The sequence below is a fragment of the Arvicanthis niloticus genome, chromosome 4 (assembly GCF_011762505.2).
Source record: "Arvicanthis niloticus isolate mArvNil1 chromosome 4, mArvNil1.pat.X, whole genome shotgun sequence".
NCBI classification, from domain to species: Eukaryota; Metazoa; Chordata; class Mammalia; order Rodentia; family Muridae; genus Arvicanthis; species Arvicanthis niloticus.
Window position 1 is genome coordinate 41,596,557 of NC_047661.1, and position 17,811 is coordinate 41,614,367.

Genomic DNA, 17,811 nt, shown 5'->3' on the forward strand with positions numbered 1-17,811 from the left:
CCTGGGCTACATAGAGAGATCCAGGACAACTTGTACCTCATACTAAGAATCTGTCTGAAAAAAAGATTAAACCATCCAAACTCAAATCAATAAAATCAAAGAAAAACTAGGAACCAAGGATTTTCTTAGGAGATTCCTGACAATGCTTTGGTGTCCCCTATCCCAGCCTCATCATAAATAGTTGAGAATACATTTGTGATAATTCAAAGACAGTATATCCATTGTTTGGGGAGGAGGGAATGAGATACAGAAAAAGTAAGTAGTAAGATACAAACATTGCTAGCTCTCAAAATAGCCATGCTCAGAATGCTTGCCTGTGTGCTGTGGAGGTTTACACACAGAGATGAAAGGCATAGGCCACTGTGCTCCATCAAGATAATGTCCACAATTTTACTATCAGTACTCAGTATCTTCCATCCAACAAATTCTTTCCTATAGGAGTATGCACATTGTGTAAGGTGAAACTTTAGGAATGTTACTTTTTCTGACAAATGCACAGAGAGGAACTGTTCACAGTACGATTTTTCCTAAGATGTTCTCCTACAAAGGCCCATGAAGGCCTCCAGAAAATGATCCTAACTTGCAGACACCTTGGAATCCAGGAGCGACAAGACCAAGCAGTAAACATCTTCATGATAAGGGGCCAATATCAGGAGGAACAAACCAACATCTTATAGGACAAAACGCCACCATCACCCCCAAATGAGACTAATCAATTATCTATGATGATCAAGCTACAATCTGGAGCAGGTGTAAACATCTTTCGAGAAACATAAAATTTGTTTTAAATATTCGTTTAGAAGAGATAAATATTGTAAGAGTAAAGGATTACCATTAAATACATTTGGGCGTTTCCTTGGATGTAAAAGAGCTAAGGAACGTAGCTCAGTAATAGACTTGTCTAGAATGTATAAATGATCCACCGATGTGATGATGCTGCTGATAAGAAGTAGGCCTATAATCCTAAAATTTAAGAATTGGAGGCTAGAGAATCAGGTATTCAAGGCTCTATATAGTTGGCTTCAGTCTGGGCTATATGAGAATATCTTTAAAAACAACAACAAAAAAAAGGATGTAGAATTCATACCTGCCAAGATCAACAACTACGGGTCCCTTTTATATCTCACTAGCAAAAACTCTCCCTTTCTCCCTTGTACCCTGTCAGTGTTTGCACACATCCAAGATGGTGGTGGATCAAGTAGAGAAACAGGTCAGCGCTCCTTCCTAGAATGGGCGCAGACGCCGGCTGCGCAGGCGCATTCCGGCTTCTCTCGCCGACCTTGGCGGAGCGCGCCTGCGCAGTGGGGAGCAGTTCGTGGCTAGGTTTTGAGCTGCAGTCTCCGTCTGAAGGCGGCCGGAGCGGCTGTCTCAATTAAGATGAGGCTCCTGCTGCTTCTGCTGGTGGCGGCGTCGGCGGTGGTCCGCAGCGAGGCCTCTGCCAACCTGGGCGGCGTGCCCAGCAAGAGACTAAAGATGCAGTACGCCACGGGGCCGCTGCTCAAATTCCAGATTTGGTGAGTACGCGGGTCGACCCCCGGCCGCCCTGCCCGGATTGCGCGCTACCCGAGGTCCCGGCTTCGAGGCCTAGCTAGCTGCCTCTTGCCTGGCTGGAGAGTGCGGCGCCGGCGCCTTCCGCACGGGCGGCCCCAGGTCGAGGCGCTTCGGCGGGCCTCGGCTTCCCTCGGAGCGCTGCCCCCGGCCCTAGGCTCTCTCTGGAGTGCTGGCTTAGGAGGCCGGCCTTTCCGAGGCGGCGGCCTGCGAGGGCGGTGGGACTCCGCGGCTCCCCTCGCTGTGTGCCGGTGACTGGGCCGGGCCGGGCGGCAGCGCTACGAGGACACGAGGTGGAGCCCGCCGCTCCTAGAAACCGCAGATCGGCTCAGTGTCCGCTGCATCCGCACGCCTCCCTGGCAGCTTTCCCCTTTAAAGGTCTTGTTCATTCATAGAAAAAGGAGGGGAGCCGGTCAGTTTTCGACGTCGGTTAGTAATGGACTTTGTTGTGGGTTAGTTGAACATTAAAAGCAGGACAGGGATCCATTTTACTAAGGCAGCAGGGGTTGAGGAAGCTTTGAAAAGCTCCGATTTAAAAAAAAAAAAAATCAAAAGGCTGGAGAAAGTGAAACCTTAAAAGATGTTTTCTCAAGATGGGATGTCAGGTTAATAATTCTTTTCAGAATCTGGATACTTTTCAGTTTTGTTACTGGGCAGAATTCATTTAACACCGACTTTAAAAAACGTGTACCAGTCTTGTTTAGATTTTTACTTAATCTTTTTTGCTTCATCACTAAAGACAAAGCAAAAATTTTATTTAAAAAATGAAATTTGTGACATTTAAACCAGAGAATCAGGAAATAAAACGGCAAGACATTAATTTTGGAGTGAAAATTGGTTACAAACAAAACTCTCTGGGATCTTTACTGTACACCTGATATTTATTACCTCACAGATCGCTGCTGTTCCATTGACCAACACCTACAGCCCCGCAAACTTTTTTTTTTTTTTTTTTTTTTAAAGAAAGTGGTAGCTATTTTACCAGCTGACAAATACAGTTAAATGTGTTGGTTGAGATTTAACTAGGTTTTAAAAGACTGGTTTGTTTGTTTGTTTTTTCCTCATCGTGTGAGGAATTGAACTAAGGTCGAATCTCCAAGTCTCTCTGGTGCAGTATTTGGACTCTTGTTATAATTTCACTATGTGTATTTTCCTTAAGGTGACACCTGAAATCTCAGTGGAGTCACGAGGATCAAATATTCAAGATTATCTCTGACTACCTAAGTCAAAGCTGACCTGAGCTACCCCAGTCTTTGTCTTGAAAAACAACACGACAAAACCTAAAACAAAAACAGCAAACGGAAGGAACAGCAAGCAGTCATTAATACTAAGCTTTTAAAAAACCTTAATTGCTGTAGTTGAACTTTTGATGTTTAGTATTTCTTTGTACTTTACAGATTTGTTTAAAATGTCAGATGTTTGTTTTACCATCATTCTAAGCCCTTTGATGTTTTAGTATATATACACCAGATATAGCTTTATTATAATACCACACCAAGTTGTTAAATTTAGCTTGTTATTCCCTAGAGATTAATCTTCATAGTAAAGTCAATTATTAGGCTTCTGGTTTTGATTCAAAAGTTTGGGAAGGGAGAAGAAACTAATACAGTTGAACATAAACACATGAGAAAAAAAACAAATTTGAAATTTCAGTGCCATAAAAGTCAGGTTTTCTTTTTTTCTTTTTCTTTTTTTAATCAGCTTAACAGTTCTAAAGAAGTTCATTTCAGTGAGTCTTGTGTTTTATATTTATTGTAAGTACTTTTTCTTAAATAATATTTGTCATAGCTCAGCATACCTTCTGGTGTGTTTGTTAGCAGTTGCTAATAGAGCAAAATAGCAACACAGTGCATGATGGGCTTGAGTGTGACCAAGTTCTGTGTCCCCTGCCTTTCCAACAACTGTTCATTCAGTATCTGCTGTGTCAGTGCTGTCTTAGGTAGGGTTTACTGTTGTGAACAGACACCATGACCAAGGCAAGCCTTATAAGAACATCATTTAATTGGGGCTGACTTACAGGTTCAGAGGTTCAGTCTATTATCATCAAGACAGGAACATGGCAGCATCCAGGCAGGCATGGTGCAGGAGGAGCTGGGAGTTCTATACCTTCATCTGAAGGCTGCTAGCAGAATTCCAGGCAGCAAGAATGAGGGTCTTAAAGCCCACACGCATGGTGACACACCTACTCCAATAGGGCCACACCTTCTGATAGTGCCGCACCTTGGGCCGAGCTTATACAAACCATCACAGTAGCTAAAGATTTCACAGTTCAGGAGACAGGGCTACCAGGAAACTTCCCAAAATGGCACCACTTTGTTCTCTGTATCGGAGCCCTTGGTTTACTGTGTTAGTTGATTGAACAATAGAATTAGATTCTTTTGGTGTTATTAATTTCTTACTGAGTATTTTGATGTTTAAATACTGAATGTTAAAAAGGGAGTTCTCTGATCAGACTTTGGCCTAAAGTCTTGTCTCACTTTACTTCCTCTGACTTATATGGGTCAGTAGTATATTCTGGGAGCTGCCCATAGGCACAATGGGTCTTTATGTTGTCTAAGAACAGCTGATTTAACAATCTACTCAGATCTGCGTTTGCTACAGTTTAAAGAGGTTACTATTACTCTTTACAGTTAATACTCCCTTAAGCATTAGACAATTGAATTACTGAGAATAGTTGATTATATGAAGTTAACCTTTCAGAACATTAAAATATGCTGAACTTTCAAATTAGCAATTTAATTATGGCTATAATTCTAGGATAGCTAGGTCCTGGTTGCAATTTTTCTGAGATAACTGAAGCTGGCATTAGAAAAATAGACTTTTATTGAAATGTATGCTGTCTCAGCCTTTGCTTTCATAGTAGAGTAGAAGGAAATTGACCATATACTTGAGGGCCTTGAGGAAATGCTCAGTAGTTGAGAGCTTGCTGCCCAGGTTCCCAGCTTCCATGTCAGGCAGTTTATAACCTCCAGTAACTCCACCTCCAGTGATTTCAGTTGTCTCGGACTTCCTTGGGCAGCTGCATACACACCCCCTTCTCTACAAATACACATAATCTAAAAATCTTTTTAAAGACCAAAATTGATTTATATAAGTCCAAAACTGATTGATACTGATCAAGATTAGCAAAATGCTGAAGTGGAGACATTGTGGATCCTATTGGTTAATTGATGCTTGATATTTGCATACTTTACTATTTTTGTGCCTACTTTAATATCTGTGTGTTGCACAGAATTAAATTCTGTGTTCTTGTGGTTTTTATAGGCAAAACCAAACTGCACATAAAATTGCAATTCTGTTAAGAGGTATACGGGAAGTTGTAATGATAGGAGAATCCCAGTCTGGGATCAAGAAGGTTTCTTTGAAGAAGTGAACTTGGACCTGAGGGGGAGGGGAACCAGGGGACCTGAGGGAGGTGGAGGAGGAGAGGAAGGAAGGGAAGAGAGCTTGTCATTTTTCTTTAGGTCTTCAGGACACAAACTTGAGACCATCATTCCTGGGTTTTTAGCTGTTAGTGCTAGGGATTGAACTCAGGTCCTTTAGCTTGCTTGGCAAGCATTTTCAAAACTGAGTCATCTCCTCTGCCCTTGAACAGAGATCTAATAATGAGATTTGTTTCCATAGGGCTTTGTAGACAGTAGCCTTATTGTAGGAAAATATACTTTGCATGAGAAGCCCAAAGCTGTTATTAACTTTAAAAAAGGAGTAGAATAGACCCTTGAGGTTTCAACTGGCATCAGAAAAGCCAACTGGCTTTATTGTGGAAAAGGTATTCCAGAGACAAGAATGGGATATACTTAGAAGGGAGGGGGCTTTAGTTGTCCAACTGAGAGGTGAGAAACTTGGCGCAAAGGTAGTAGTGAACATACAAAGAGGTTAGAGGGATCTTTAGGAGGTAGGAATTTAGCAGCTTGAAGAGTTGAATTCTACTTGGCCTTCTGTATCTGTGAGATCCAAATCTATGGATGTAGCCAACCACTGATTGAAAATATCATCAGGTGGGGGCGGCAGGGGTGGTGGTATTGCTGTACTGGCATTCTCCAAACAGTAGAACACACAGCTAACTATTTCAATGTGTTGAGTATTAAAGTAATCTACTTTCATGTGTATAGAAAGGTGTAGGTAGGGTGTGCAAGTGCTGTGCCATTTTGTATTAGATCTAGGCAAGCACCTGCCATTGACTTCCCCTGGGGACTTCAAAGACTTCTGTCTTCCTTGGTCCTTCCCAAAGCCCTTTGCTGGAAGGTTCTTACCTGGCTGGCCTCTGCTAAGCACAGAAGTGGGTCTATGTTGGGATGTGCTATGTTCTTGGCCTCCAAGGCACTGAACCAAGCCTCCAGATTTCACTGGAATGTACCAGTACTATTTTTCCTGTTTCCCTCCATATTCTGATGCACCTGTACTGCTTAAATCCCACCAGTGTTTCTCTTTTTCAACATCTAGGGCTGCAGACATGGCTCTGTTTCAGAGCACTGACTGCTCTTCCAGAGTTCCTGAGTTCAGTTCTCAGCAACCACATGGTGGCTCCTAGCCATCTATAATGGCTTCTTGCATACAGACAGAACATTCATACGTAAATAAATAAATCTTTACAAAACAACACTCTGCTGGGATATAGAATCTTAGGGATGGGGTACTTTGCAGAGGTGAAGCTATCCAGTCTCTCTTTAAGTCTTAGCTCTGTGAAGTTTCTAGTAGGAATTTTCCAGAAGCAAACTTAATTTTTCTTAATTTTGGTCTTTTGTTTCCCTCACATTTTTTTTCTTCTAGTCATTGTTAGTGTTGAATATGCTCCATTGATTTGAATTTCTGTGGTTTCAGACATTGAATTAGAATTTGATAGAGGCTACGTACTAAAAACTGTATTAAACATTTTCAGGCTAGTTGTCATGGCACATACCTACCATCCAAATGTGAAGGCAAGTGTGACGACAGCCTAGGCAACTTACTGTGAGACCCTGTTTCCAAAGAGAAAAAGACTGGGAACTATTCTGTACCACAGTGTTTTCCCAGCATAGTAGTAGTTTAATGTTTCAGGTAATCTTAACTGGTAGAGGAACATGAGAAGCGGAAGTAACTGAAGTTAGACTCCTGCAGTGGTTGTTGTAAGGATGAAAACCAAGCCTGGGTGGTTTGCCATTGTTCTGAGTCCTGGCACCACAGCACTTGCTTTCGATGCAGCAGAACTTGTGTTAAACTTAGCATCTGTGCTGCTCACAGGCAGGCTTTTCCTTATGTGTAGGTCTCTCTCTTTGACCAGTTGGTGTGGAAGGTGGTTGTATATTTTGTATGGAGTTACCTTCATGTTGTGACTTTACTGCTCAGATCAGCTTTAATGTTCAGAACGTGTCTATGTTTATTATTGCCAATTTTGCTGATAAAGAAGAGAGAATAGAGATGATTTTCAAAAAAGGATAGAAGCCAGATAGTTTATGTCCTGAGAAAAGAGTGGTAGAAAGTTACACATAACTGAAATTACAGCTGTATTTTCACTTTAACACGTTTGGTTTATGCGCTACATCATGGGCTTGCTTGTGTGTTACCTTATAATTGTTCTCCAGAGATTGCTGTGTATTTGTCTCTCTCAGATTGTAAACTCCTTCAGGAGAGTAAGAACTATAATCATTTAAAGTATGTTAGTATTTTTCTAGTAATAGAGATATTCATTTTTTACATACTCTGTCACTTTTACATGGTTATCTTCAAAATGCAGAGAGTTGGACAGTACAAGTATGATATTTAGACCAGAGTGAATGCTGTGTCAGAGGAAGTTAATGAACTTGTACTGTGGATAGTTGGAGAGCGTATTTCCTGACTTCATCCATCGGCCCACACATGGGACTACAATGCATGTGTGGAGGTCAAAAGAACAACCTTAGAGAGTTGATTATCCTTCAGCATGGGTTGTAGGGATTGAACACAGGTCATTGGGCTTTTGTGGGAAGTACTTTTCACCTGCTGAGCCATCTTACTGGCCCATAACATTTTTTATGTACATCTGTCCTTCTATTGGAAAATCCTTGGCTTCATTGACCTTTGAGGAAATTGGACAGTGGGATTAGATATGTTTGTTGATGGGCTGGCATAACTTGGTCTCCTGTCATGCTCTGCCCTGTTTAGTCTTATGACCTCAAACAAGTCAGCCCACCCTTTCTGAGTCTGCTCAGGTCTAAAGCAGGGAAGGCAAAGCCTCACAGGCTTGCTTTGTTCTAGGGCCGGCTACTTTGGTCAGGTTTGTGGGAAGTCAAAAAAGAACTAAGATTTGAAAGTGGTGCCTGTACTTGTGTCTGTCTTCTTGTCTGTAGTTAAAAGGCATTTTTACAGTCTGCATTTACCCCAGTGTGCTTTTACCTTAATTTGTAAAATTTTTAATTAGAGTATGTGCGTGTGTGCACATTTGAATATTTGCTCTTGCACAGGCACCTGTGTCATGTGGCTCAGGCTTGGCAGCAAACACCTTTGCCTGCTGAATCATCTTGACCAGATTGATTTTTGATCCAGTTCAGGTTCTGAATTTATTACCCTTTGGAAATAATTTAATTTAAAAAGTCATGTATTTACAAAACAATGAGTTCACGGGAGCTAATGCAATAATTGGTATAAGCAAGACCGCTAACAGTCAAGTGATGTCAGGGACATCTCTCACAGCTGGCTGCTGTGCTAGAGACTCCTCTGAGCTGTGTGACAACTGAGGCGAGATTCCGTGCTGGCAGTTCTTAAGTTGGTTCAGATTAGACTTTAACCAACCTGTTGGGAGGCTTAGCATGAACCAAATGGAATAACCGGAACACTTAGTTGGCTTAGAGTTGGGGTGGGGATGTGGACCAGCATGACTTTTTATGAGAAATGTTCTTGTATTTGTGTGTGATATAGTTGATTTAGGAACACAGTTAAGCAAATCAAAGGTTTCTTACTTGGAAACATGAGCTGTGACAGGATATGGAACATTTGTTGGCTATAGTAGAGTGTTTTAGGGAAGAGTGTAAATTTAGGGTTAGGAAGATTTCATTGGAGAATAAGCAGTCTTGAAAAGTTTCTCTGACATTTTACAGTTATCTCTGTAGATTAAATACTTCTATCTGAAAAACATGTTAAGACTGTCAAATTTATGGTCCTTTAAATGAGTTGAACCTATGTCAGTACTCGTGTTATCAGTATATAGGCTCTGGGAGCACAGATGAACAGTAATAAATGGGCCTAGGCTTTAGAGACAGTATATTTGGGGAGAATTCGTGCACACTATGGAATTGGAAACTTATGGGAACTTAGGAAGTTACAAAGTTTAGATTTAGGAAGTCTAGAAATGTCTCTTGGCCATGCTATTCCAAAGACCACGTGCTTTTCCAGCTCTACAGTTTAGTTGCCTGACTGGGTACCAACTATTTTACTTCTCTTCTCTACTCTATCACTAATTATAGCCACATACAATATGGCTTTTTTAAATGTATGTGGATTTTTTAAAAAGTCACTCTATTAAGTAATATTTAATACCAGAATCTTTGGAGGACATACAGTAAAAAGCTTTCAATGGGATTGAAAAGAGAAATATATATACATTCTACTGGGGAAATACAGATGTGAATCAGAAACCTGTGAGGGAGACCTTCTCAGATTTTTAGATTCCCTAATTGGTCTCTCATGTGTTCTGCTGCTTTTTGTTGTTCTGAGTCACTTTCTGAACTCCTTAGGTGCACATCCAGGGCTCGGTGTAAGCAGTTCTAAACTGTCTCTGCCACTTGTATTTTAGTCAATATTTTCTGTAGTCTTTACAGAGGATCAGTCGATTTGGGTTTGATATGCAGGCATATGTAAATTGGTGTTTGCAGTTGCCTAACACACAGCTATGAAGTGTACTGTTATAACTGGCTAATTTGTTGGGGACATAAACATACAGAGTTTATAAAAAAAGGGGGGGGGAGGCAAAACCTGCTCTGTATCTGTTGTCTAAGTTCACTCATTAATTTTAAAGGATTCTGAGAAGAAAAATTTAATCTGATAATAATTCTTAGATTTTACTTGACTTTAAGTCTAGATACATTCAGAACACTTAATGGAAGCATTTTATTTCTTGGCAGTGTATCCTGAGGGTACAGGCGGGTGTTTGAGGAGTACATGCGGGTCATTAGCCAGCGGTATCCAGACATCCGCATCGAAGGAGAGAATTATCTCCCTCAACCAATTTATAGGTGAGTGAGTTTCAGAAACTTGAATATAGTCTTTGGACTTACACGCTTTGTAAATAGGTTCAGTCACCTTTGCTGGTTCTTGTAATTTATTTGCTCATAATAATATACAGGGAATACTACTTTATAAATAACACATGGGATGAAGACTTTTAAAGATCTATTTCTTTATATAATTTATGTTGGGAAATTAGGCTAAGATTGAACCGAAGCTGTTAATCTGAGCATGCATCTTACCAGTGAACCACACCCAAGCCTACCACATTTCCTAGAAAATTTGTGATACTAAATTTAATATAATTAATAACTTATATTTTATATGCAGAAAATGTCTTTTCATAAACTTTACATTTTAAAATAGATAAGAAATTGTAGTTTCTGATTAATTTGTTTCTTTTCTTTTGATAGACACATAGCATCTTTCCTGTCAGTCTTCAAACTAGTATTAATAGGCTTAATAATTGTTGGCAAAGATCCTTTTGCTTTTTTCGGCATGCAAGCTCCTAGCATCTGGCAGTGGGGCCAAGAAAATAAGGTAGGTGGCTTTGGTGGCTGTGGGCCTTTAGGGTTGTAGTAATTGTGACTGGGACTCTGGGGGTTGGGATGAGCGCTTGGGAGAGTGAGTGTGTGTGGGAGTGGGTGTATATGTATGTGTGGTTGTTGTGATTGTCTTGTCACTGTTAGTGATTGACCTGTCCTGTGTTCTGTTTTAACTTGCACCATTTTCTGTCTCTGGAGAAGCCCTTAACTGTCCTTGGCTTCAATTTGCATAGTGAAAGCTGAATACCTTGTAGGGCATTCATTATGACCCTTTTGGTTTCTCTAGTAAGACCTAGGCACACATCTGTTAACGGATTTTGATTAGTATATCTAGCAGAGCATTTCTATGGAATCTAGTCTTTTGTACCAAGTAACGTAGTATTAATGGGTATGTGCTTCCATTAATTTGTTATCGAAACTCTAAGGATTTATCCTTCGACTTTTCTCTTCATAGAGGGCTATTTGACAAACTGCTGCAAACAATCAATATGAATATAGTTGGGAATCGTGTGCTGTTTTGTTTTGTTTTGTTTTGTTTTGTTTTTGTTTTTCGAGGCAGGGTTTCTCTGTGTAGCCCTGGCTGTCCTGGAACTCACTTGGTAGACCAGGCTGGCTTCAAACTCAGAAATCCGCCTGTCTCTGCCTCCCAAGTGCTGGGATTAAAGGCGTGCGCCACCACTGCCCGGCGTGTGCTGTTTATTTCATCTGTAGAATTTAGTAGCATACAGTTTTAGAGCACTTTTTTTTTTTTTTTTTTTTTTAAAGCATGGGGACAGTTAGCATTCAAAAGAGAAACAAGCTGTAAAACCTCACCAGCTGGCTGGAGGAGAGAAGGAAAGGCCATGTCTTTTAAGCTGGTGTGGAGGTCAGATCCGTGATTGGTCAGCAGCCATGTTTATGGTAGGGAGGGAAGCTGTAGAGAAAGAGTAAGAAAGCCCAAAATGTTGATGGAAAGTCCAAAGTGTTAAGGAGGACATGCTTAGGATAGAGAAAGAAGAAAAAGCAGAAGTTATGCCTTTCTCAGTGTTGGCTTTTCTTAGTTACTCAGCCAGGTGGGGAGGCTTACTACCTGCATGGCTACAGCCTGTAGTCTTCTGCCCATTAGTCTTATCTTTTTACTTAAAATCTGAATCATTTACCATCATTGGAAATAGGTCTAATTTATAGTTGCTTCCCTTATAAAGCAAGGTTCTCTGGAGAGTGCTCTAGCTTTGCCCATTAGTTGAAGTCTCAGTATCTTTAACAGATTCCTGTATGGTTCTTCGAGAACAGGCATTGTTAACGTAAGTATCCTTAGGTGTCTCTAGAAGTGTATTTCTACCCATTGTTAGCCAGATGTGGGTTTGCAGCTGAGTGCTTACTAGTATTCTTGCTGTGCTTCTTGTGCATCTGTAGCACACTGTGCTTATTGCATTGGCTTCTGTAGGTATAGTTGCTATTCCTGGTTGGCTGTGGAAGAGCCAAGAGAGTTAAAGATAGAGATCTTATGTCAATGCCTTCTGTGTTCATTAACTACCACCTGGCTCAAAAAGAATAGGCGGGCAAGCCCTTTCTCTTACAAACGTTTTCTTTTACATCTTCACTATATCCAACTTTTAGTCCAGTAAGTTCACTAAATTAAAGCACAATGTCTCTGCTCTCTTTTTGAAAGGGTGGTTTTCACTTTTGAAAGGCGAGAGCATGTGCTTCTGTATGTTGGGCACTCTAAAACTACAGATGATTTTAAAATGATTTTTAAAAAAAAAAGTAAGTAAGTAGGTTGTATGTAATTGACAGAGTTGTTGGTGATTGCATCACTATTCTCTTGCACATGTGAACATTTTACATATAAAATTGGTATAGCAAACCATTGAGTTGTCATTTTTTACTTCAGTTATTGAGATGTTTTTGAAAATCTGTATGTAATGTGGATGCTGTGTGTTTGTTCTTTCACATGTAGAAAGCTGTTACATTTTTCTTGATGTGTAGATGACATCTAAACCTGTGAGACAGCTTTTTATATGGCCACTTAAAGGATCTGAAAGTACTATCAAGTTTGAAACTGTATATCAAAACAAACGAATTTGTATTGTGCTATTTGACTTCTAGGTTTATGCATGTATGATGGTTTTCTTCTTGAGCAACATGATCGAGAACCAGTGTATGTCCACAGGTGCATTTGAGATAACTTTAAATGGTAAGTTCTGAGAAGTGTTCATTTGCGATGAGCTTACATGCTTAACAACATTAGGCTTTGTATTTTTCATGAGAAAATTCTTTGATGTTCATATAAAAGAGTTATTATAATAGAAATTGAAGAATCTTTACTGCTACTTGAAGTTTTAGGATTCCTAGATTAGTTGGCTCCCATGTGCTAGCTCTGGCTAATATTCTCTATGTCATGGCTTTAAAGTAAAAGCCATTCGATTCTTGAGTGCAGAGCATTAGGGTTTTCTACACATGTTTTGACTGCTTTACCTGGGACTCTTAAACAACCGACTTCAAAATAAGCTCTTAGCTACCTTTGGTCCCTCTGTGCTGCTTTGGTTCTCCTCTGGGCTTTTTTGTTCATTTAATTGTTTCATCATTTGTCTATTCGAAGCAGCTTAGGATAGTCCTCCATTCCATAGTTAAGGGATTACCAGATGCTCTAAATTCTTTGTCCTACATTGCTTAGATCTACTTCTGCTACCTTCCCTGCCCCCCCCCCCCAGCCCCCTAGTCCATGTTACATGGCCTCACATGGTCTCTGAATAGTAGGTTGACGAATAGATCTTTAGCGACAACTTTTACCTTTTTTGTTGTTTGTTTGTTTGTTTGTTTTTAAAACAGGGTTTTTCTGTGTCTTGGAACTTGCTTTGTAGACCAGGCTAGTTTCACTTGAAATCACAGAGATCCATCTGCCTCTGCATTCTGAGTGCTGGCATTAAGGGCATGCACTACTGAGCCTGGCCATTTTTAAATGGATGAAAATAATACTTGAAGTTCAGACTTCTGTGTTTATAACAAAACACTGAAGTTTCATCAAGGAGAATTTCACAGAAATTTGGTCTTTGGTTATATAATGAATGGCCCGGTGTGATGTAAAACTCGTGTTCCTCCTAGTACTTCTTTTACGTGCTAGGGTTACAGTTGGGTGCCATCATTGCTGTCCATAGTGACCTGTGTAACGACACTTCCCTTGTTACACTTCCGTGTCTAAACCCCTTAAGCAAGTTCTCTTTCAAAATAATGCCAGTATATTCAGCATGAGCAAAGGTCCTACAAAATCTAATTTGGGGCCATGGTCCCGTGTTTTATATCCTATTGCCTGTTTAATAGTCTTATTTGAATACAACTATGCCCAATTTTAAAATGCCTTCCCATCGCTGTGCAAGTTGAATGTGACAGATGGTATTCCTTAGGTAAAATGTTTGCTTCTTATGTAGGTTGCAGGGTTTTTTTCCCCCCAATTTAAATTTCTATGCCTTTTTAGTCTCTCTTGTAAAACTCCCTTGTACATCCTGTTCAGGCCTGCTCCTTTCAGCTTGCAAACCTTTACTCTACCTTAGTGACTTACCTTTTTCTTTATAGATTTCTAGTTTAACTGATGTTCTTTTCTGACCAGCCAGCAAGAGAGGCTGGTATTTGTGTTCCTGTAGCATTGTAGCATGGGGGTTTTAATCCCAAGTATAGTTTGTGGTGACTTGTAATGCCTTTGGTTTTTTGTGCTACAGCAAAAAACCCCTAAGAGGAAGAAGAAGCAGTGCACTGTTGTATTGCTAATTGTGTATGAAACTCAATAAATATTTGTGAGATTGATTAAAGAAGCATCTTTAATGTGTTTTGGGGTGAGTTTGGGGATTTTGACTGTTTGTTTTTATAGATGTGCCAGTGTGGTCTAAGCTGGAGTCTGGACATCTTCCATCCATGCAACAGCTTGTTCAAATTCTTGACAATGAAATGAAACTCAATGTGCATATGGATTCAATCCCACATCATAGATCATAGCCCTACCTATCAGCACTGAAAACTCTTTTGTAAGTAGTTTAAAAATGTAGTACCTATTTATTGGTTTCCATTAATCTTATCACAAATGCTAGGATATGCTATATACTAGTTCTAAGTTCCAATTTAAAGTGAAACAGATAAATATGTCTTTCAAACTCTGACCTCCCAGTAGTAAGAATTGATGTATTTTATTACAGTTTATACATATGTAGCTTCTCCGTACTTTCAATTATTGTACATCTTCCAGTCCCACAAAACATAGCCAGTAGTGATACAGCCTTCAGGTAACTACAACCTTGTTTTGTCCATGTTGTTTGACTCAAGTATTTAAGCATCTTCAGAAATAGGATGTTATCATCAAGTTCTGGATGGCAAGCAAAGACATCCTTATGCAATGCAATCTAATGTAATGTAAGGCAATGTGATGTAAGGTGTTTTTGTAATGTAGGGGGACTATGAGACCTTACTGACTAAGAACTACAATAGAGATAATTGGGGTGTTTAGTAGGAGCATTGAAATCTCATTGTAGGGTACACATACTTAGGAACTAAGTAACATAGTTAAGACTTATGAGCAAGTATGTAAATGTAAAGGGGATCGGTTAGCTTTTGCTTAGTAGTGGCATTCTCTGTTCCTTTCTGATCAGTGGGTTAGCATCCTGAGAGTTTGTATAAGAGTGACTATTGAAATATGATATTCTTTTTTTCTATTTGTTTCAGACACTAAGGGATTTTGCAAGAGCAGCGTGACTGACATTATGAAGGCCTGTACTGAAGACAGCAAGCTGTTAGTACAGACCAGATGTTTCTTGGCAGGCTCGTTGTACCTCTTGGAAAACCTCAGTGCAAGACAGTTTTCCATGCTGGCACATGCTGAATTCTGCACATACATGTAGTGCAGTGATACTGTGTAGCTTCCCCGAGCCCACTGTTCATAGTTTCTTCTTCTTGACATAGCATTACTACTTGTAATTCTTTTCTTGGTCATGTTTGAGAAAGTACAGAATTGAGTTATAACTTGAGTTTTTTTTTCAACATGTGTGTTAAATTGGTTGTGTTTTTATATGAATTTTCATTTTTTTTAATCGTTAAACATCAGTTTTCTTAAGGTAATACCTGAAGTTCCCAAATAATTTTTAAGAGTTTCTCAGATAGCTCTAATTGGCCATGTTTAATACATAGTTTTAAAAACACTGCAGATTGTGAACAGTAAATTATACAGGATTATGGGAGGAAATCCAATACCCAGAATACTCTACCTTGTGTGTATATGTGTGGTGCCCAGTAAGTGTGGTATGTGCGTGTGTGTGTGTGTGTGTGTGTGTGTGTGTGTGTGTGAGAGAGAGAGAGAGAGAGAGAGAGAGAGAGAGAGAGAGAGAGAGAGAGGTTATCAAGAATAGCAAAACCAACTGCTTTAAAAATCCTATTGTGTAGTTCAAATGTCTTGCCCTGACCAATCTAATGAATTAATTAACGGGCCCTTTATACTAAACTAATTTAAACTGAGCAGATGTTAAGTTAAATAAAAAAGTTTACTGCTCAGTGTATCTGTTAGCATTATTTTTAACAACTATCTGCCTGATTTTTTTGTTTTTGACTTACAGATAATCTCGTAAAGGACTTACTCTAGATTCACACACAAGTAATGAGCTGATTTACTGTTTTTAGAACAGTTGAAACTCACCTTACTAAAGAAAAATTCAGTGAAACCTCTTTATAAAGTATGTATTATGTAAACGGAGATCATTTGTCTAGTAACTGAATTATCATAACATCATATATCAGAATTTTATTGTATTTGAAAGACAAAATTAAAAATATTTTTAATGTTTTCATATTGTTCCAGAGTTCTAAAAAGAAACTTAGAGTTGATAAAGACGATAAGAATGATTTCGCAGAAGTAGAGCATAATTTTGAATAGCAGTTACATAGCAGCTGAGGCAACATGTTGAAAGGGATTAAGTGGAGGAGCCAAACATAACCCTGGACTTGTGAGTGGCAGTTAGGAGCTTAAGGGAAGGGAGTACAGTGGGTGACTTGATGTTGATGCCACCTGACTCTTAGACTTTGAGAGCAGCTTGACTACTGACTCCATTGAGTGCATTCAGGCAATGCCTCTTACAGCCTAAAGTGGAATCTACTGTGATCTTCAGATAACAGGAAGATAGTCTAGTGATTAACAGAAGAAAACTGATGAAATGTTACCCTTTTGATTCTGATTGTAGCACTGCTAGCCTAGTAGGTTCTTTTGGTGATAGACATTGTAATTTAAGCGGAAAGTTCCATATATATGTATATATGACTAGGTCTTAAAACCTTGCTAATATGGTTGCCTATCACCTCAAACTCCACATCTTGCAAAGTTTAATATTGGAGGGGCCTTTCTTCAAGTAATGGACATTCTGTTGTGATGCAGTTAGCTTTATGGCGCATAGACGTTCATAATTTGAGCCATGGATATTCGTGTGTATTTGACAGGCCAGAATATGAAAAACCCAATGTCAAATCCAACCTTCTCCATGTATGCCTTAGGTTGAATTTGTTTTCAAGTTACTAGCTTGTACTGGCTTACACAGTCACACTCATCTCTGTTTTACTTTATGCTTAGTCATATTTAAATACAGAATTTAATAGTCTACTAGACAGATAAATGAGATGCATGAATATAAAAATATATAAGGGAAAGGAGATGGTAAACTATTTATAACTATTATATTACTAACATTTTAAAATTTATTAGTTGCTTATAAATTGTATAGTTACAAAATGTCTGTGCTCTATTAATCAGAAGATCGTGGCTGGCTAATTTTACTGGAGTTTTCAACACAGTTGCCATTGTGGAAGGTTTTTTGCATTAATTGAAAAGTGGGTAAAACATGGCTTTAACCTCAGCGAGTCAGATGTACAGAGCACATGCTTTCAGTATGTGAGTGGCATTGGCTGCGCACCTGAATTAGTGACAGTTGCTCAGCCTGGACAGCTGTGAAATGGAGTGAGATCCAGTCATGGTTCATTCTTACTTCAAAGGCTTAGTAATTTGGAAGTTTGATTGACTGGCACATTCTATCATTGTCATAACTTAAATAATTCAGTTAAAAATTTTTTAAACATGATTTGATATTCTAGGGCTTTTCTTTTTTAAAAAATGAGAAGCAGGTAAAGAATTGTAAAGATTTGGGACTTCTTTGTGGCATTGTGAAAATAAATAAGCCAATGTGAAAGGAATCCTGCTTTGTGAGAATAATTCTGTACTAGTGCCTTCTAAAGGTTGTTATCCAGTGATGTTCGCTTTCTAAGGCTTCTTAAGCCAGCCAGCTTCAGCTTTTTTTTTTTTTTTAAACTCCCATCTCTGACTCTAAATCTTACCAGTTTTAGACCTTAAGGTTGTTTTCCTAAGCTTTATAATTTGCAGGTACAATACTCAACCATCGACAGGGTTATAATTTATTCTTGTCTGGAACATAAAAGAATAACATACATTGTCCTATCTTTCACTCTCAACTTTTAAGTTTTTCTGAGAAATTTATGTAGCAACATACCCAAATCTAAAGAGAAAATACCACCTTTCCTG

At 39.2% G+C, this 17,811-nt stretch overlaps 1 protein-coding gene across 1 annotated transcript; it reads left to right on the forward strand.

The window, feature by feature from the left end:
• The first annotated feature begins 1,286 nt into the window (after positions 1-1,286).
• On the forward strand, positions 1,287-17,465 carry Selenot (selenoprotein T). The gene is made up of 6 exons (XM_034500486.2): positions 1,287-1,514; positions 9,624-9,734; positions 10,140-10,266; positions 12,360-12,447; positions 14,116-14,269; positions 14,961-17,465. The coding sequence occupies exons 1-5, from the start codon at positions 1,378-1,380 to the stop codon at positions 14,238-14,240; spliced, it is 588 nt and encodes a 195-aa protein (XP_034356377.1). The 5' UTR covers positions 1,287-1,377; the 3' UTR covers positions 14,241-14,269; positions 14,961-17,465.
• The last annotated feature ends 346 nt before the right edge of the window (positions 17,466-17,811 follow it).